Source organism: Medicago sativa, chromosome 7 (assembly GCF_051527215.1).
Source record: "Medicago sativa cultivar Bolivia chromosome 7, Bolivia_mono, whole genome shotgun sequence".
Classification (NCBI taxonomy): Eukaryota; Viridiplantae; Streptophyta; class Magnoliopsida; order Fabales; family Fabaceae; genus Medicago; species Medicago sativa.
In genome coordinates, this window is record NC_140755.1 from 59,642,461 (window position 1) to 59,663,721 (window position 21,261).

The 21,261-nt window shown below is 37.5% G+C and overlaps 2 protein-coding genes across 2 annotated transcripts; one reads left to right on the forward strand and one right to left on the reverse strand.

Annotated features, from left to right (window-relative positions):
• Positions 1 to 232: 232 nt before the first annotated feature.
• Positions 233 to 3,499, reverse strand: LOC146907252 (uncharacterized). The gene is made up of 2 exons (XM_085729062.1): positions 1,284 to 3,499; positions 233 to 1,232 (listed from the first exon to the last, which is right to left on the reverse strand). Exons 1-2 carry the CDS (start codon positions 3,497 to 3,499, stop codon positions 233 to 235), a joined length of 3,216 nt encoding a protein of 1,071 aa, XP_085585188.1.
• A 10,824-nt stretch (positions 3,500 to 14,323) lies between these two features.
• Positions 14,324 to 15,400, forward strand: LOC146907253 (uncharacterized). Its single transcript, XM_085729063.1, has 3 exons — positions 14,324 to 14,494; positions 14,669 to 14,893; positions 14,978 to 15,400. Exons 1-3 carry the CDS (start codon positions 14,324 to 14,326, stop codon positions 15,398 to 15,400), a joined length of 819 nt encoding a protein of 272 aa, XP_085585189.1.
• The last annotated feature ends 5,861 nt before the right edge of the window (positions 15,401 to 21,261 follow it).

Here is a 21,261-nt window from a genome sequence, read left to right on the forward strand (position 1 = left end):
ATTTTTGAAATTAATAAGAAAATACAGACGTTTTGGTTTTTTCTGGCATTACCATTATTTCCAAGGAAAAAGGCACTAAAAAGTAAAAACAAAGAGTCGTGGAAAAAACGACAATTTTTATTAATAACGGCAATGCCGAAACAAACATGCCCTTACAAAGATATCACTTTCGCCTTGGGCAGAGCGAAAGGATTGTTATTTTGAAAACAAAAAACGTGAGCAACAAGACACATTACACGGAAGCATGCATGACTAAAGGGATGTCAATGGCCTCCCAATTTCTCACAGTGCCTCCTGGTACAACAAACGCAGGCACATGACTACTTTCAACATCATCTATAGCATTGATAAACCCAGCACTGTAGAAAGTTCTTGTTGATACGCCTGAGGTTGGGGAAAATCCAAGGCCTTCTTTGCGCTTATTCTTCAGAATCTGTATCACTTTGCCCCAGCCAGCAGCTTGCCCCTCTTGAACAGCCCTCTGAGCGTCCTTCAACGAGGCCATAGTAGCACCAGCTCTTCGAGGCTCCGCACCTTCGATAGTCAACCCTTGAAATGATGTCCCTTCAGCAGACCCTGCTTCAACACAAGAGAAAGATGACACTTGGCTAACCAGATACGCTTCTTCACCATGCACAGTAACAAGCTTACCATTCCTCACAAACTTGAGCTTTTGATGCAGAGTAGAAGTTACTGCCCCAGCATCGTGAATCCATGGTCTTCCAAGGAGGCAGCTATAGGAAGCATTGATGTCCATAACCTGGAAAATGATCTGGAATGTCTCAGGACCAACGGTGATTGGCAGGTCTACCTCACCAAGGACATCCTTACGGGATCCGTCAAAAGCCTTAACCAGGTAACTGCTTCCCCTTAGGGAAATTCCATGATGGCTCAACTGTCTCAGCGTAGATTCAGGCATTACATTCAAAGATGATCCAGTGTCCACCAGCACATTGGATAGCATATCAGATTTACATTGCACAGAGATGTGTAAGGCTAAGTTGTGGTGTTTCCCTGCTTCGGGGAGTTCATCATCACTAAACCACAGGTTATTACAGGCAGTAATGTTACCCACGATTCCGTCGAATTGATCCACAGAAACTTCATGATCAACATAAGCCTGTTCCAACACCTTCATTAACACTTTCCTGTGAGCTTCTGAGCTCAAGAGCAGAGACAAGATGGATATTTTTGACGGAGTTTGAAGCAGCTGGTCAACAATCTTATAATCGCTCTTTTTAATAAGCCTCAGAATTTCGTCCAGATTAGACTCTTCAATAGACTGGCCTGATGGGCCGGTGTTCTTGTCAATAGGAGGAGCAACCGGTGGAGTTACTGTGGCAGCAGGTGTAATAACCTTCTTCTGGAACAAGGGTGGACGGACTCTTCCACTTCTTAGAGTTGTAGTTGCTTCGGCAATGTTACTAACCGTAGCTGGGGATACCAAAGGTACTTCTACCCCATTCTCAATCATAGTTGCACCATACTTGTAAGGGATGGCTTTAGTAGAGGCATAAGATACCGGGCCAGGTAGTCTGATCACCAAAGGCTCGACCTTCTTAGTCTGAGGCACATCCTTGGCAGGGGAATCATGAAACACTGGCACAATCATACAAACGTCGCTGACGATCAAATGTCTGTTATCCATCAAGCTCTGTATATCCCCCTGCACTACACAACAACCCATAGGATTCCAAATACATTCTGAGCAAGAAGCATGATCATGATTAAACAGAGAAGCGTTGCAGAGTTTGACGTGTAGCGGGACCAGAGGAGTAACAACATTACGGACATCTAAATCGGGGGTTACCCAAGACACTTCCTCCTCATCAAAGTCACAGAATTTTTCAAAGGCCTCAATCATGTTGACACCCCCATGATCTGGAAGTGGATTATCAAGAACGTGCGGGACACTGTTTTCAAAAGTCAACCAACCCCTGTCCATTAGATCCTTCACAATATATTTCAGAGCATAGCACCCCTCAACATCATGACCTTGAGCGCCTTGATGGAATTCACACTTAAGATCTTGTCGGAACCTGGGAGGCAGTGGATTAGGCGGAGGCTTGCCTGGTCTAGTGACACAATGTCCCTTAGCAAGTAGAGATGGGAGCAGATCAGCATACCGCATTGGTATCGGTGGAAAATGAGTTCGGGGCCGTGGACCCTGCTGTTGTGGCTGCTGTTGTTGAGCAGGAGGCTGTTGTTGTACCTGTTGAGCAACGACATTAACGGGTGCTGGTGGTTGACCCGGTGGCAGAGGATATTGCTGGAAGAACGGTGCGAAGAAAGGATGTTGAGAGTATTGCATGTAGTGATAAGGTGAAGGTAACTGAGCATTTGGAGCGACTGCAGCTGTAGACTGACTACCGGATACCATCCCTACTTCGGTTTCCTTCTTCTTATGATGGCCGTTACCGTATTTCTTCGGTGCATTGGCTGAAGATTCACCTTTCTCAAGAACAATGATACCTTCTCTGACAGCCTCCTCTAAACGAGTTCCCATGGTAACCATGTCGGAGAAATTATTTGGTGCAGAGACTATCATTCTTTCCATGTATTCCTTCTTCAAAGTTTTCAGGAATGTCTGTGTCAATTCTTCCTCATCAAGCCGAGGTGTCACACGGGCAGCTGCCCCTCTCCATCTCTGGGCATATTCACGGAAAGTTTCGCCTGATTTCTGAGACAGAGCCTTAAGAGAATCCCTATTCGGCTTCAAGCGGGTGTTGAACTCATAATGACTTTCAAAAGCAGCAGCAAGTTCCTCAAAGGTATGGATATTATCTTTACTCAAGCTGGTGTGCCAGTCCGCCGCATCATCAATCAGACTATCCTGAAAGCAATGGATCATTAGTGCATCATTGTCCGCGTAATTGGCCATCTTCCGGACATACCGAATGACATGGCTATGTGGACAAGTGGTCCCATTGTATTTGTCAAAGTTTGGCATCTTGAACTTCTTAGAAATCTCAAATCGGGATACCAAGCATAGATCACGGGCCTTAGCAGAAACACCATTCCCACGGTTAGCTTTGACCTCACGGAGCTCTCCAGCTAGCTCTTTCAACTGTTCCTTCATAGCCTCCATTGCGGGGTCCTGTCCACGTGGAGTGTCAACTTCAATTACCTGAGGTACGGTGTGTACGACAGGATTGGTAACAACAGCAGTCACTTGAGGCATGGAAGTGTTTACGGAAGCAAAGTTTGTAGCAGGATTCTGTCCTTGATTGGCAACACCAGAAGCACCGGCTACAATATTTGGAGCATAGAAGGCTGAGAGTCCATAGGGACGGCCATTGGGCATAACAAAGCGAGCATCAGAAGCCACAATAGACAGTGGGATAGATGGAATCCCTTCAGTAGAAGCTGGGACAGATGTAGCTGGTTGTTCTTGTGCAGCTAGTAAGGCAGACATGGTGTCATGAGCCTTAGCCAAGTCTTCTTTCTTAGCAGCCAGTTCGGCGCGGAGCTGAGCATTCTCTTCTTCAACATTAGCCATATTCCTTCTCTTGTGTAATCTTGTTTGATGAATTCTATCTGGCTGGTAAACCTTGCGAGCGTGAGCCACCTTTCAGACTGCGGCAGAAGAACCAGGAGGTAATGAGCACAAGGGAAGTTCTTTTTGTGACCAATGAATGCATATGATGCATGATATGTGTCAATGCATATGCAAAAGACTCTTTTTGTGTTATCGAAGGGTTTTAGACAAATTAGAAGTTTGTAAACATTACTAAACAATATAAATGGGAAATAAACAACCAACATGTAGTTTTACAAGACGATTCCCTTTGAAATGCTAAGCCAAGGGATAGACTTTTAAAATGTAAACAACTTAAACCACAACTGGTAACAATCAACAGGAAACAGAAATCCTCAAGCATAGGAAGTAGAAGGATCATCCTCAGGCTCAGACTCAGATTCATAGCTGCAATATCGGGCATAGAAGTCATGGGCACCCCTAACCCTCTTGGAATCCCTCATAAGCAACTTATCCTTTTCCTCAATTTCTTTTCTAGCCTTAGCTAACTCCCTCTTCAATGTCAAGACTTCATGAGTCTTCTGCTCATCCTTTCCATCCAAAGTCATGATCAAGTTCTCAGCCTCATAATATCTAGACTTCCACTGATGCTTCTCTCGGCTCTCCATAGCTAGATGCTCCTGATACATCTCCTGAGTAGGCAAAGGCAAAGGCAAAGGCAAAGGCATGGATGGAGTAGATGCAGACACATATCTCATAGCAGGGTAAGGCATGCCAATCTTCTCGGCTTGGTTTATCACCCACTGAGTGTAGGCCTCATGAGCAATACCAGATCTCACACCCATATGCTTCACATCTTTCTTCCGAATCTTAGGCCAAGCATCTATGAAATCTTCCTTTATCCCGGTAGGAGCATTGGAGTAATGAAAGAAATAAGGAGATGTAGCAAGATTGATAGGCTTATCTTTCATCGGGAAACCAAATTGTCGCAAGGCGAGCTCCGGGTTATAATTGATTCCACCCCGGGTACCAAGAAGAGGTACATTGAGAAACTTTCCACCACCGAAGATAATTTCTTTGACCTTAGCTGCGGGAGTGAGCCAAACTACTTCATTAGGAGTGAGAGCCATAATCCGCTGTGAAATAGACCAATTCTCCGGATTATCATGGAAAGACTTTGGAAGGTGCGAAATAAACCACCTATATAGGAGAGGTATGCAGCAAAAGATGTATCCACGACCCTTGCCGGATCGATCATGAATAGCATGGTATGTGTCAGCTAGCAAAGTAGGAACCAGATTCTTGGAGCGGAAGATCATGATAGCATTCATATCCACGAAGTTGTCAAGATTCGAAAAGAGAATAAGCCCATAGATGAGTAGTGCAAGAATAGCCTCGAGAGTGTCTTGACAAGTGGTTTTGAGATTGGCTTTCTCAAGTAGATACTTCAAAGTGAACCCTCGGATGCGAGCCTTAGTGACAAGATTCTTGGAAACATCGGAGGTTGTAAGATGGAGATCCTTAGCAATAACCAAAGAAGTAGGAGGATGCTCAAGACCCGCGAAAGGTGTTCCCTTGGCTATAGGTAAACCGGTCAAGGAAGAATAAGCCTCAAGAGTAGGCACCAACTGAAAATCCGGAAAAGTGAAGCACCGATATTTCCGATCATAGAATTGCACTAGAGTGTGCACAAGCTTCTCATCCACATTAGTCCGGAGAATAGTGAGTAAGTCCCCATAACGATGTCGGAAACCAGTCGGATCCTCAATCTTGAGTGCCAAATCCCTCAAACTAGCCAAATCAACCTCCATGAACTTGTAAGACTTAGTCTTCCCCATTCCTACAATGTTTACAAATTCAATTTGTCTAAGCCCTTCGATAAATGCATGAAAAAAAGTTTATGCATGTATGCATGTATGCATGATCACGTTCAAGTACGGAGAAAACATGGAGGGTTAAGATTCAAAGTCAAGGAGTCAAAGGTGGACACGGTGTCCGGTGAAACTAGGGCTTTAGGAAATAGTAACCGGGTTCTAAAAGGTTCCCAAGTCGCAACCTCTCCGACGTATATCATGGTGCCACGAGACGACACTCGCTCCATGATTATCCGTAAGAAGGTATAACTTGAGCGTAGTATCGCGTGACGACTAAAACTCGAGACAACACTCGGCTTAGCCTCCGCACTACATCCTAGAAGAATGGGCATGGATGGGTTCGGTTATCTACGGTTCATAGCGTCATAGAACAATTGGAAATAAAGTGCCTAAACGCGACAAACACGCGTCGACAACATCACCTCCAAAATGCCTTAGCTATGTGGGATTGATCGCATAATCCAAAACACGAGGCAACCCCCGGAATGAATTGTCGATTATATCCCCCCAAAATCCTAAGTCCACTCAGCCCGGGTGCAGGGCTTTGATATTCTCACCCCCACACGTTTGCAAGAGTTTAAACATTTATTTACATAAGAAAGCCAGTAAAAGAAGCAAGTAAAAATACAAGCGCAAGCGTAAAAATAAAGACTAGGCGTAACTCTCAAATCTCCCCAGTGAAGTCGCCAACTGTTTTATCTTGGTTTTTCGGGTGTCAAACATTGATTAAGTTTGAACCTTTTTAACCTTTGATATCTCATTTTTTCTTGGGAAGGGTAAAATAAGAAAAACCCTTGAGAATCGAGGTTCGGGAGTTGTTTTCGTTATGGGAAGGTGTTAGGCACCCATAACGACTATAGTATTCTATAGGAACCGTCTTTAATTTCTACGCGCGCGCTTTATTTTTAAATGCTATTTTGAAAGATGATATTTACACCTAAGGGTTTACTAAATGAAGAATTGGAGGGAGAAGAGTGTTTGAATTTTTATTTTATTTGAATTGAAGGAATTTTGATTCCTTGCCTACGTACCCTTTTAAGGGATCAAATCCACCGTAGTTCTCTTCCAAAAAATGTTTTTGTTTTCGTTGGTTGATTTTAAGTTTGAAAATTGGAATTTTGAAGAATGGAGATTGAGAGGCCTTAAAGGCATGAGACTTTAAGAAAAAGTGAGGTTTGATTAGTGATTTTGGAAGAAAAAAAAAAGTCAAGTATGATTAATTTTCATTGAAATTTGATTAAGAAAATAAAGAGAAAAACAATGGGATTTTGATCCCAATGTTTTTTAGGAAAAAGATTTGAGTGATATTGTTCATATTTTTTGGAAAATGATTTTTTTCTAAGTGTAAAGCTTAGGCATTCATCTAAACATTCAATCCTAAACATACATCTAAACATGCATATCCTAGCCATACATTTAACAATATCTATGTGATGTGTGTGCATGTGTCGGTGCTTGTGTCGGTGTACATCATTAGAGTCCATTGTCCTTTACATCATTGGCCTAGATACATTCTATGGTCTTGTAAGAAATTAAAAATTGCATGAAGTAAAATACACCACCCTAAATTTTTACATTCTAAGTATTGCATGAATTGTAAAATGGAAGGAAATAAGGACTAAAAATGTGAGAGGGAGTATGAAATGTTTATGAAATGAATGGAACACAATGAAATTGTTAGTAGCATATGGTAATATAAAGAAAAATAAGGCAAGAAAGATACTATAGCAAAAGCATGGAACTAACACAAAATAAACCAAAACAAATGCAAAATATGACTAAAAATTCACCCATGGAATGCAAGCATCACATAGCTTATAACTCTCATAGTTCCATGCATTTTTCAAAAGTATACACTCAGTTCTTAAAATGAGAATTAAAGCCACATGATGAACCCTACATTTTCAAGTGAACTTAGACACATTTGCACTATTTATTTATAGACATAACTTGCAAAGCAAGTAACTAACCAAGATTCACACTCATGCAGCAAAATTATATACAACTAATAGCTAAAAATTAGGGTATAACACTTGCCTACGTACCCTTTTAAGGGATCAAATCCACCGTAGTTCTCTTCCAAAAATGTTTTTGTTTTTGTTGGTTGATTTTAAGTTTGAAAATTGGAATTTTGAAGAATGGGAGAGAGAGAGAGGCCTCAAGGGCATAAGATTTTGAAAAGGTGAGGTTGAATTAGTTATTTGCAAAAGAAATCCAAGTATGATTAGGATTCATTAAGATTTTTATTTAAGAAAATAAAAGGGAAAATACAATGGGGTTTTGGATCCCAAGGTTTATTTAGAAAAATATTTGAGTGATATTGTTCATATTTTTTGAAAATTGATTTTTCCTAAGTGTAAATCCTAAGCATTCATCTAAACATGCAATCCTAAACATACATCTAAACATGCATAACCTAAGCATACATCTAAAGTAACCATGTGAGGTGTGTGCTAGTGTCGGTGTGAGTGTCGGTGTACATATTTAGAGTCCATAGTCCATATTTCATCCTTCACCTACATACACACTACTTCCTTGTGGGAACTTAGTCCCACATAAATGAATTAAAAGCAAAAGGAATGTAAAGAAATGAGATGAGAAAGTGTGATGGAGAACATGCTTATGATGTATGAAACATGAAACAAGAAAATGTTAGTAGCATAGGGTAATATCAAAGAAAATAAAGCAAGTAAAATATCAAGGCAAAAGCATAGAAAACTTCACAAAATAAAGCCAAAAAGTGCAAAAATATAACTAAAATTTACTCACAAAATGCAAGCATCCTATTGCCTAAAATTCTCACATTCTAATACATTTTTCAAAGGCTTAGAATCAGGCCTTAAAATGAGAATTAAGGCAACATGATGAACTTGACATTTACAAAGTAAACTTAGGCATACTTGCATTATTTATTCACAAATGTAACTTGTAAACCAAGCAACTAATCAAGATTCACACACAAGCATCAAAATTATGTACAAACAGTAGCTAAAGATTCATAGAATCATATAACATGTATATCAAATAGTCATCAAGAACATAGAATGGAATTGAGCAATTTTTTAGAGGTTTTTTCACATAAAATCAAGAAATAATGCAAGAAAATGTGATAATATTTTTTAACAAAATTTTCAGTAAACAAAATGCATAAAAACATCACAAAAATAACAAGAAACATACATGAAAATTTTTAGAATTAATAAGGGATTTTTTAAGCTTGAGAACATATAAAACTTCACAAGTTTTAACAAAAATGGTAAACAATTAATAAGAAAATGCCACACATATTTTTAACCAAGATTTAACACATAACAACATCACAAAAATGTTAAGAAAATGATCAAGAACATATAGAAATTTTTTAGGAAATTTTTTATGAAAAGAAAATAGACAGACAGGGGTACAAGTAATGAAACAGTGTCAAGAAATAGCAAAAAAACACAAAAAAAGGCCTAAAGGCTGCGCATACATGAACCCAAGCCCACACCTGCATGGATCCTGAATCATCCAAACGCATCAGGGGCGTTGGATTGATCCAGTCCCTTAAACCCTAGATCAGACGGTGCAAACACATGGTCCAGGAGTGAACCAGACTGGTTCAGGTGAACCGGTCTGGTTCACGCTCCTTTAAAAGCTCAAGAGGCCGGTCCAAGGCCATTCCCCACTTCTATTTCTCTCTCTTCTCTCAAACCTAGTGAGAGAAGCTCTCACTTCTCTCTAAGATTCTTACGTCTTCTCCGACGAGCACAACGGTGCAGGTACGGTGGCCCGCCGGTGGCGCCGCCGTACCTGAAGTGGTTTTCTGAAAATTTTAACACCGTTATGTTCGTCTTTGCCTCTTCTTTATGGTTCTGATGCTGATTTTTTGAAACGAGGCTTTGATAAGAGCAGACCTATACGTGAATCTTACAGTTTCTTTAGGTTTTCAAAACTTTCGAAACTTCTCGAACTGAAACCCTAATCTACACTATTTTCTTCACTGATTATGGATTTGAACTCAGATTTGAAAGATAAACGGTGAATCTTTGTAGATCTACATTCTAAGGGTTCGGTTTCAATCTTTCCCAAACTTTTTCAAACTTTTTTGAAAGAACAAGTTCTAAACTTGTTAATCTACGTTGTTTCACCGTTTACTTTTGATCACGAACCTTCGATGATGATTTAGGATGAAAACGAGAAGGATTCATGTGTTTACCTGGATTTGAATGGAAATTTTGAGGGAGAAGACGAAGAAGATCTTCTCTAGGTCTCTGGTAAGTGCTTCGTTATTGTTCGTCTTCTTCTTCTCTGGTTCGCTTCGGATCCAATCTCTCTTCTTTTCTCTTTCACCAAAACCCTTCGTGATCGCAAGGAATTCATCTTTGTACGAGTTCTTGCTTGAATTGCGAAGGTGATGGTTCAATGATGATGATTTTCAAAGAAAATCACTGAGAAACTTCTGCAAATTCGAACTAATTTTGCTGCATTGAACACATTTTTGTTTCGATCTTCTGGAAATTTGAATTGATTTCGTATGTTGAATGATGAATTTGATGGAGAATTGGTATGAATTTGAGAGTTTGTGGTGGTGATTTGAGATGGTTAGATTCTGTTACGGTGGAGGAAGTGGTGGTGGGAAGTTTGTTACGGTGGTTAGGGTTTGGAGAAGAGAGAGAAAGTTTGTTAGAACTTTTTTGTGATGATGTGTCAATGAATGAATGGTATCTCCTCTGTGCAATTGATGAATTGGCTCCTTTTATAGGCTGTCATGTGTATTTGAGTCCCAATGGAATGGTGACATGTGTCCTGGACCTTAACTGATTCGGCCTTGACTGATTTTTGGACTTGAGGGCTTTTCTGCAAAAAATAGAAGTTGTGGACTAAACTGCAATTTGAAAAAAAAAAAGAACTGGACTGCAAAAATTTTAAGACTGAAGGACTTAATTGCAATTGACCTAAAAAGGACTTAAAATAAAAGTTTGACCTAAAAAGGACTAAAATTTAAAATAAAAAAGGAATTTAAAAGAAATAAAACGAAAAAGGACTTAAAGTGCAATTTTTTTAGAATTTCTAGGACTAAAAATGAAAAAATTAAAAATAAAATTGAGTTAAAATTTGATAAATGGAAAATAACGTAAAGTGAAACGACTAAAATTAACAAAACGGACTAAAATGAACCAACTACTAAATGAGGTACTTTAAAGTAACCTCTCTCTGTCAAAATTTCGTGTGAAATGACCAAAATGCCCCTAGGGACTAAAATGACTCAAAACGTCTCAGATGCAAATTTAAAATGGATTTTGACATGAGATTGAAACAAGGACTTTTACAAACCCATTGAAAAGACTCAAACAATTTTCAAGAATTAAAATGAGTTTGAATGCAGAAAATGACTAAAATACCCTTTTTCATGGATTTGGTAAATAACATTGAAATGAAATGCAGAGAAAGATGCAATTGACTAGAGACAAATTCAAATGACTTGAAATGCAAGAAAAATGTTCTGGGATGACTTGAAATACAAGAAAACATAGACAAATACACAGTTGAAAAGATTTTTAAAACTGAATTGAGAGATAAAGCAGGGTAAAATGTTAGTGTAAACAACATCAAATTGGCAATTCTTCAAGAGTGATAGACATATATCAAAGATGGAAGAAAATTTTGAACAAGTATTTTTATGTCCAAAATTAGGGTATAACAGATGCAAAGGTGGCTGTTGGATTAGTAGCTACAGCAACTTTAGAAGCTGGATCAGAATCAGACTCTGAAGATAAAAATGAGGTATATTCTAAAATTCCCAGAGATGAACTTGTTGAGTCACTTAAAGAACTTCTTACACATTTTGAAGTAAGAACCAATGAGTTGAAGGATTTAAAAGAAAAATATGCTGATTTGGTAAAACAGCAAAAATCAACTCTATTGGATCTGAAAGCTTCTGAAGAATGACTTAGGGGCTTTGACTTCATCTGTAAAACTTATGAAGATCAGCTCAGATTCTTATGTCAGAAGCTACAACAAAAGTGTAATGAAAAACCTTTAAGCAACCATGAAATTGCTCTTGAAGATTTTATCATGTTTGGCATTGACAGAAGCACAGTGGCTTCTATGATTTATAGCATTTACAGAAACAATGAAAAAAGGATTGGATTTTCAGGAGGGAAACCGAATGAAATCAGTCTCAAAACATGTTGTGAATGCATTAAGGAAGGATTGAAAACCTTCTTTGTTCCTGAAGGTGCTGAGTTGGAAACTGTTGTTCAATCAGAACCTGAAGCTTCTAGCTCTAAGGCTAAGATTACTTCAAAGCCAAAGAACTCTAAGCCAAAGGCTATGATCAAATCTGATTCTGAGACTTCAAAGATCAGGATCCTGAAAAGATCAAAACCTGTTCCTCAGAGTTTGGTGAAACCAAAATCTGAGGTTCTGAAGTCTAAGTTTCAGAAGAAGACAATTACTGCTTCTGAAGTACCAAAACCTAAGGTAATGGTTAATCAAAAGCAACCCAACCTACAACACAAGGTACAGGAAGTGAAGAGTAAAGCCTCAAGTACTAACCTTCCAGGACCCATAGGACAATGAGTACCTAAATCTCAAATTGTGAAAAATGCAGATATGTCTAAGAGCAGCGCCAAAGCAAAGATCATGGTACCTAGACAACAGTTGCTCAAGGTACATGACAGGAGAGAAGTCCATGTTCCTCAACCTAACAATGAAAGAGGGAGGAAATGTGAAGTTTGGAGGCAACCAGTTTGGCAAGATCATAGGTACAAGAACTATTGGTAATTCCTCTACCTCAATTAATAATGTATGGTTGGTAGACGGTCTTGAACATAACCTTTTGAGCATTAGTCAATTTTGTGATAATGGTTATGATGTGCTATTTGAGAAAACCAACTGTACTGTAATCAACAAGGAAGACAAATCCATTGTGTTCAAGGGAAAGAGGATTGATAATGTCTACAAAATCAATTTTTCTGAACTGGCTAATCAGAAGGTGATTTGTCTTCTATCAGTTAATGATAAGAAATGGATGTGGCACAGAAGGTTGGGACATGTCAACTGGAGATTAATCTCTAAGCTTAGTAAGTTACAATTTGTCAAAGGGCTACCAGACATTGACTATCATTCAGATGCACTCTGTGGTGCATGTCAGAGAGAGAAAATTGTGAAATCATCTTTTAAAACCAAAGACATTGTTTCAACCTCCAGACCCTTAGAACTACTCCATATTGATTTATTTGGACTAGTCTGTACTGCATCCTTATATGGAAGTAAATATGGATTAGTCATTGTTGATGATTATAGCATATGAACTTGGGTGAAATTCCTGAAAAGTAAAGATCATGCATATGATGTATTCAGTAACTTCTGCACACAAATTCAATCTAAAAAAGAGTCAAAGATTTTGAAAATCAGAAGTGATCATGGTGGAGAGTTTGAAAACGAGCCATTCGAAGCTTTTTGTGAAAAACATGGAATTGTCCGTGAATTCTCTTCTCCTAGAACTCCACAACAAAATGGGGTTGTAGAAATAAAGAATAGAACTTTACAAGAAATGGCCAGAACCATGATCCATGAAAACAATTTAGCAAAACATTTTTGGGCAGAAACAGTGAATACAACATGTTATGTCCAGAATAGGATCTATATCAGACCTATCTTGGAGAAAACAGCATATGAACTCTTTAAAGGAAGAAAACCCAATATCTCTTACTTTCATCAATTTGGATGTACATGTTACATTCTGAATAACAAGCTCTACCTAAAGAAATTTGATGCCAAGGCCCAAAGAGGAATCTTCTTAGGTTACTTTGAAAGGTCAAAGGCATACATAGTGTATAATTCAGAAACACTTTGTGTTGAAGAATTTATGCACGTTAAATTTGTTGACAAAGAGTTTGAAGATAAAAATTCAAAGCAAGGTGAAAGTTTTGCAGAGATACAGGTTCCTGAAGGTACTCCAGAACCTGATCAGATAGCTGAATCTGAAGACAGTCCAGATGCTGAACCCACATCAGAAGCATAAGATGAAGTTTCTTATGATGAAGCACAAGATGGCTCACATCAAGCAGATCCTCCCAGAAACACTTTCAAACACAAGTCTTCACATCCAGAAGAATTAATCATTGGAACATCAGTTAGAAGACTATCAGATAATTGCTAACAGTATTCCTATTTATTGTGATAATACTGCTGCTATTTGTTTGTCTAAAAATCCAATTTTGCATTCAAGAGCTAAGCATATTGAAATCAAACACCATTTTATCAGAGATTATGTTCAAAAAGGAGTTTTAGATATACAATTCATTGATACTGAGAATCAATGGGCTGATATATTTACTAAGCCTTTAACTGTTGAAAGGTTTGATTTTATAAAGAAAAATTTGAACATGCACTTCATGTCTGATTAAAGCTTGCTTGCTCCTGAATAGGATTTGAGGTTCTGAAGTCAGTTCAGAAGTTGTGGTCCATCAAAAGCTCTTTATTGAGGTTCTGAGGAAAATACGCTTCTGATGATGACGTCAGCATCTGAAGTCCAAAAGCTGGATTTTATGCTTCTGAATAGTAGAGTTAGTGGAGACGCTGGAAGTTACTTTTTGTAGTAACACTGGCCCACTAACTTGGCAGCTACTTTGAAAACTTCTGACGTGGCTTATCTGTATAGGTGTATAACTTAAAAGGGCAATGATGATTTAATAGCTTTGAAAGTACTTTCACGCGCCTCCAATGTCATTAATGTTATGTTTGTTTGTCTCTTTTGAATTGCAATCGTTTTTACTCTTAACACATTGTCAATTCACACACTACTCACTTCACAACAAACACTTTGCTTTCAAACCTGTTCTTGCGAAGTAAGCGCTATTCCAAAAACCCTAGAACCCTAAATCATCTTCATCATCATTCAATGGTGTCATCAAGCTCTAATCAACAAGACGTTCCAGAATCTGCTGTATAAGAGGCCCCTGCCTATGACATCAAAGGAAGAAGCATGGAACTAGAGGAATGGAATTTAATGGTTCAAATAGAAAATCCTGTGGATTTTGCATCTCTAGCCTTCCATGATTGCTGGATCAGAAGTTACTACGAAGAACAAGGTCTTATGCCATACTTCAGTATGTTGAATGGACCAACATACGAAGCCATGGTTAGGCACTTCTGGGTGAGAGCATAAATTTATGACAAAGCTGCATCAATTGCTGAAGAAAGGGAGAAGATTTTGCTTTATCTAAGTCTGAAAGGGATGACAAGAAAAGAAATGGGACTTAAATCATTCACTTGCATAGAAATCAGGTCTAGCATCTGTGGAATTCCAGTTGTTATTGCTGAATGGCAGATAGAAGTTGTACTCGGTGTAGAAGCGTCTGGGAAATATTCAGGGGTTGATATTTCAGGTTCTGAAGAACGCTTCTGGAAAGAAAAAGTAAACATGGTTATATACAACTCCACGAAGGAAGGAAAGTATGCTGACTTAAGAACTGAAAAGAAGCTGCTTATGAAGATTGAAAATGAGAATCTGCTCCCAAAAGGTGCAGGTGATAAACCTACCTTGGCGCAGAAAGTTTTTCTCCAGCACTTCATCAAGAAGGAAAAGGTGAATGTGCCCAAATACATGTTCAAGTATTTGATTGATTGTCTGAAAAAGAGTCAGTTGCAGAATAGACCCTGGGTACCTTATGGAAGGCTCTTATCAGAAATTTTCTATCAAGGAGGGATTTTGGATCGTCTCAGTAGTGTTGGAACCTACACAGATGAGCTGCTTGACACTAAGACTGGGAAGTTCATCAATGCTTATACACTCAAGCATATGAAGCTTATCAGCAATGTCACCAAGCTTGAAACTGACTTGAGTGAATCCAGTGCCAAGTCTGATCTCATGAAGGACTTTCCACCCATTTGCAAAAAGGATCCACATGATGTGCAGATGTATTACATCAAGGATCACTTTGAGGCAACTAACAAGTTCATCAGGTTGGAGGATGTACCTGAAGAAATGTATGGTGGTGCTCTGCCACGTGCTCGAGGCAGAAAATCAAAGAAGAAGTCATCTGGGTGCAAGCGGTTCTGAAGATGTTCTGATGGATTCTGATGCTAAGCCAGAAGATGTTATCAATGTATCATCAGATTCCTCATCCTCATCCTCATCATCTTCTGATTCTGATGATGATATACCCATAGGGCACCGTTTTCCAAATCCAGTAAAAAGCCATCCAACATCAACCAAAACATACAAAAAGCCCTCTCAGACATGTTCCTATGAGCCTGTTAGTCATGTGATTAATCAAAAATTAGATGAAATGTCTGAGAGAAGAAACAATGTCATTGATAGAATACTCCTCCATCACCCTCAACCTCTAAACATCAAACCCCTCAACATGGTTGTATCTAACAATGTTGATATTGAGTCTAACTTAGAAAAAGCCTCTGAAACAGCTTCTGAAGCAGTTGCTTCTGAGAAGGTTGTTTCAGAAAGCCCCCAACAACAAACACCTGAACCAAAACAGACTTCATCACCCCGACAACATCAATCAACACACACATTGAGCCACAACCAAAGCAAGCTATACCCCAACCTACATCAATGGATATTGACAATTCCCATGCTTCAACTTCATCTGAACAAATTAACCCTGACCAACCATCCTCTTCAACCCAATCTGATCATAACCTCACCATTCCAGAGTCTAACCCTGTTCAAGACCTTTCCCTTAGTGCTTCTGACCAACCCTCAGACCTAGAAATCCTTGAACAACCACCCCAAGACATCCTGGAATCTGAGTACACTGAATCTGAGCTACTCAAGATCAATTAAAAAATGCAAGATCTGATTCAACTCAGAAGATTGATTGACTTGCCAATTGCTTACGAAGAACAATGGGCATCCTTGAAGAAAAGAGCTTCTGACTTGTTAGAAGATGTGAGCAACAAGTGCATCAGAACCAAAGCTGCTACTGTCAGGAGATTCTTTAAGAATTCACAATCAGCTAAACGAGCTAGAGGTCCAAAGCTGCTTTTGACAAATGAGCCCTTCTACTCAGAAGCAGACTATGTGACAAGGGAAGCAAGAATGTTCAAGCTGCTGAAGCAGAAACTAGCATGGCAACAGGAGGAATCTAAGGCAAGGGAAAATGCTCTTCTTCAGAAGCAACAAGCTCTTGAAGATCTGGTAAAGATGCAAGCTGAACAAATGGAGAAGATGATGAACATGATGCAAAAACAACAACAAACCAAACCTTAGTTGCACACCCTAGTGTTTATCTTTGTTGTTTGTTTTAGTTGTTTTAGTTTTTGCTTCTGAACATCTCATGCTTTGAATTTCTTACTGTTTCTGAATGATATTGAATTGCTTAGTTGGTTCTGATTCATATTGCTTTGATATTTTGTTTATATATATATATATATATATATATATAGATATACATTGCTCTGATTCACTCTATTATTTGTGCTCTGATTATATTTTTTTTAAGATTATAGGTTCTGATTATATTTATACTCTCTTCATGTTTGAGTTTTTCTCAATATCTTTTTGTCTTAATGGTTAATTTCTTTTTGCTAATGACAAAAGGGGGAGTATATGTGATAGTATTTAAAGGCTCTGAGCCCCATTAATGATATTTGAAAATTATTTTTGAAAAACTTCTATCATTTTTACCTGAAAGGTATAAGCTATGAACGAAAGAAGGAGTATCAAATTTCAAATAAAATTAATTGAACCATTCTTCTTATCTATAATCTACTTCTCAATTAATTATTTTTAAAGCTCTGATATTATTGCGCGCTCAATGAATTTAATTAACCTGGATAGAACTTAGGGGGAGCTTACAAACCTCACCTTAAAGACTATCAGACTCAGGGGGAGTTAGAGCTTACAAACCTCAGACTCTGAGCTTACAAACCTCAGAACCCCAAAGTCAACTCGTTAATTAGATTAACAACAATTGATCAATTTTAAATACTATTGTTTGTCATCATCAAAAAGGGGGAGATTGTTGGAACAAAATGTGTTTAACAATGAACCTTGAGGAGTTTTGATGATAACAAGGTATTAAAAATTATAAATTGGACTAGGTAATATTTGTTCAAGTGTACAGGACCATAGTTAAAAATTTACATCATATAAAGGTTCTGAAGAACAAAAAGAGAGCTAAGGAATCAAGAAAAGGAAGCTTGAAAGCATCTGAAGAGAAGCGTATGAAGAGAAGTGCATCTGAAAGCAAAAGTTCATCTGAAGACAAAAGTGCTCCTGAAGAATGATGATGTCATCAGAAGCTGAAAATCATCAGAAGCTGAAAGTCATCAGAAGCTGAAAATCATCAGAAGCTGGAAGTCATCAGAAGCCGAAGAACGTCAGAAACAGATAGTTCAGAAGCGACCTCATCAGAAGCTGAAGCTCATCAGAAGCTGATTATCACCACAAGCTGAAGATTCAAGGATCAACACTTCAAAAGTTGTCTATTGGATTCGAAAACACTGCAGAAGACTAGTGGATGGTTGCAACGGTCATTTTGGTGAAGATTTGAAGGCATGGGAAGCTTATCTTCAAAAAGCGTTGACATTGTATTATGTACGAACTGTACAACCACCTTCTCCACTACTCTGTTTTGTGTCTACGCTACAGGACAAGAAACAGCTCCAGAATAACAGCTATGCCTGCAAAGATGTTCCTTCACAATGGGAATGGATTTCAAATTGGTTCTTCATAGGACAACAACCAAATCAGGCAAAAGATCATTGATGAAAGATCAAGCTTCAACAACGACTCTTTGATGTGCTGGCAATTTCACAACGTCTCTTTCACACCTCTATATAAAGGAGTGAGGACTTAGAGTTTTGGCAATGCAACATATACGACTCAACTACATTTTTACAAGTGCCAAACCTCTGCTGAAATTGTTCTGCATTCACTTAGAATTTTTGTTTCTCAAAGTCTCATCTTAGAAATTCTTAAGTCTTAGAGTCTGTATCTAATTTGTATTGTGAGCACTTCTGATTCTATATCAAATGTTCAACCTTAAACAATTTTCTGTGCAATTTTGTTTGCCTAGAAGTCTCTTGCAGTTCTGCTTGAGCATAGAAGTCTCTTGATTGTGTTCTTAAGCATTGGAAAACTCTTGCGAAGTGTGCTTGAGCAAAGGAAGTCTCTTGCTGTGTGCTTGAGCATTTGTAATCAGACATTACATTTTAGTGAACTCTCCTTGGAAGTGTAAGGGGGACATGACTACTTCCGGTTTGTGGAAGGAACCTGTATAATTGCTTTGTGTCGTTCTTCTTCTCTCTCTCTCTCTCTCTCTGTTTTATTCCGCTGCGTTCAGATTCTGTTTATCACTTCAGAAGTTGTTTCACTTAGCTTCTGACCAGTGTGTTCAGTTTTTAAAGAGAAACGAAGAATTTTCCAAAAACACAATTCAACCCCCCTTCTTGTGTTTTATTCACCTTCAATAACTTCTCTCTTAATTTTAATTGCTTACTGATCATGGCAATCTCTTTGTATATTATCATTTTTGTTGGCAAATTTATTTTATTATTTTAACTGAAAACAACTAATTAATTATTAAAAATAATTGTTTATTTTATTTTATATTTATCAACTAAATTTTTTAATTTCTGTGATTTAGACCATTATGATTTTATATTTAAGGAAGGAGAGGGGCCTTTTTTTTGTTTGACATCAAATATACATGGTGAGAGGAAGATGCTTAATTCTAATGCGGAGAAAACATTATAACTCAAAGAGCACATATAAATATATTTACATTTATCTCTTTCTAAATGCATTAAAAATGTTGAAATTGGAGTTTCTTGATTATCAGAGAAAGAGGAATTGAGATGTAATTCTCATTTTAAAAATGTTGAAATTGGAGTTTATTGATTATCAGAGAAAGAGGAATTGAGATGTAATTCTCATTTTATTGTTGTGTAAAAATCTGATTTACATAGAGAGTTGCTATTGATTTATATACAAAGTTATAAAACTATTGACGTACTGTAACTGATGTAAAACTAATAACTAGGTAAGAACTAACAAACTTCTCTACTATAAATGAGATAAATTAGCATAAGAACTAACAGACTTCTCTACTATAAATGAGATAAATTAGCATCTTTATTAGGTAATAGAGTTTAACTCATCCTTACAAAACCGACTTGTGAGATTAGGATTGTCCTTGTCTATAAACACATTGTCAATTTATCTTTTATCCGATGTGAGACTCTTTAACAAAAAAAGACTTGAATGTATACCCTTTTTAATTACCAATTTTACCAACAAAACAAAAATTAAGAACCAAACCATTTTTCAAATGAAAAATAAATAAAAGTAAGTATCCTATATGAAATTAGATATCCATACATACGCAAGAACGTTATGCAGAATATATAACTCATGCTCCTTCAGGTTCTTTAAAATCCGTGGGTGGCGTAGTTACAAAGATTAATGCAGTTAATTACGTTTCTCCTAAAAGTTGATTAACTACTTTTCATTTTGTTCTAGGATTCTTCCTATTCGTAGGTCATTTATGGCACACGGGAAGAGCTCGTGCAGCTGCCGCACTTACAAATCCTACAAATTGCATTTAGAATCATAGCATCGTTGTTTTGTTAGTAATTACTCCATCCGTTTCAAAATATAAGCAAAATTCACTTTTTAGGTTCATTCATTTAATGATGTATGTGGTCTATATTATGAACCACATACATCATTAAATGAATGAACCTAAAAAGTGAATTTACTTATATTTTGAAACGGAGGGAGTAGTTTAGATGCTGATTTTGTGCATTGGTTAGTACTCCTACAACTAGTAGGTAGACTTTGTGCAAAAGCAAAGGTCATGCTATCACATGTTAACAACATTTGTCACAAAATAAAGCACATGTTAAGAACTATTGAATGTTTATCTTTCAAAAAAAAAAAAAAAACTATTGAATGTTTAAACAAATTAATTACACAAGTTCTAAGACAGAATTGTACACTGACTTCCTTTATATGTGCTCTAATAACGTCCAAAAGTCATAAGGCAAATCAAGACAAAATTAAATTCATGGCAATCTAGCAAGTAAACAAACAGAACTTGTACAAATGTGTCATTCCATGCAAACAATTTTTTTTTGTTATAAGATTCTATGTACCTACTAGTATTATTCAAAGAGCATTCAAGTAAACCAAATATTATAACAAACATTGAGGAGCATATCATAGTTTCTGACTTTCAATGAACATCATTCGATATTACTTTCTGTCTTAAATTATAAGTCATTTTATAATACCGATGAAATATTAATATAATTTTTTTTATTATATCCTTAACTATTTATTACTCTTTCTTCTTTCAATTCTTTAACTTATACTCCCTCCGGTCCTATTTATAAGAGAAATTTTGGTCAACAAAAGTTAATGTATCTAGTTAAAAAATTGGTCCAGATACATCCAATTTTGTTGACTCAAATGTCTCTTGTAAATAGGACCCGAGGGAGTATTTTTCTTACAATTTATTAAAAACAATTTTATAAAACAACTTAGTGGGATTTGGTTAATACTCCTACAACTACTAGGTGGACTTTGTGCAAAAGCAAAGGTCATGCTAACACATGTTAACATCTATTGAATGTTTAAAAAATTAACTAATTGCACAAGTTCTAAGACAAAAAATTTACATAGACTTCCTTTATATGTTCTCTAACAACGGCCCAAAGGACATAATAACAATTCAAGACAAAGATAAATTCATGACAATTTAACAAGTAAACAAAGGTAACTTGCACAAAGGTGTCAATGCAAACTTTTTTTTGTTTGTCAAGTAGCCTAGTGGCTAGAGCTCACACATATTAAATATGGAGAAGTGGGGTGTCCGAGGTTCGAACCTCTGCCCCTGCATAAAATATGCATTATCCCTACGAACTGAGCTAAGCTCACGGGGATAAAATTGCATG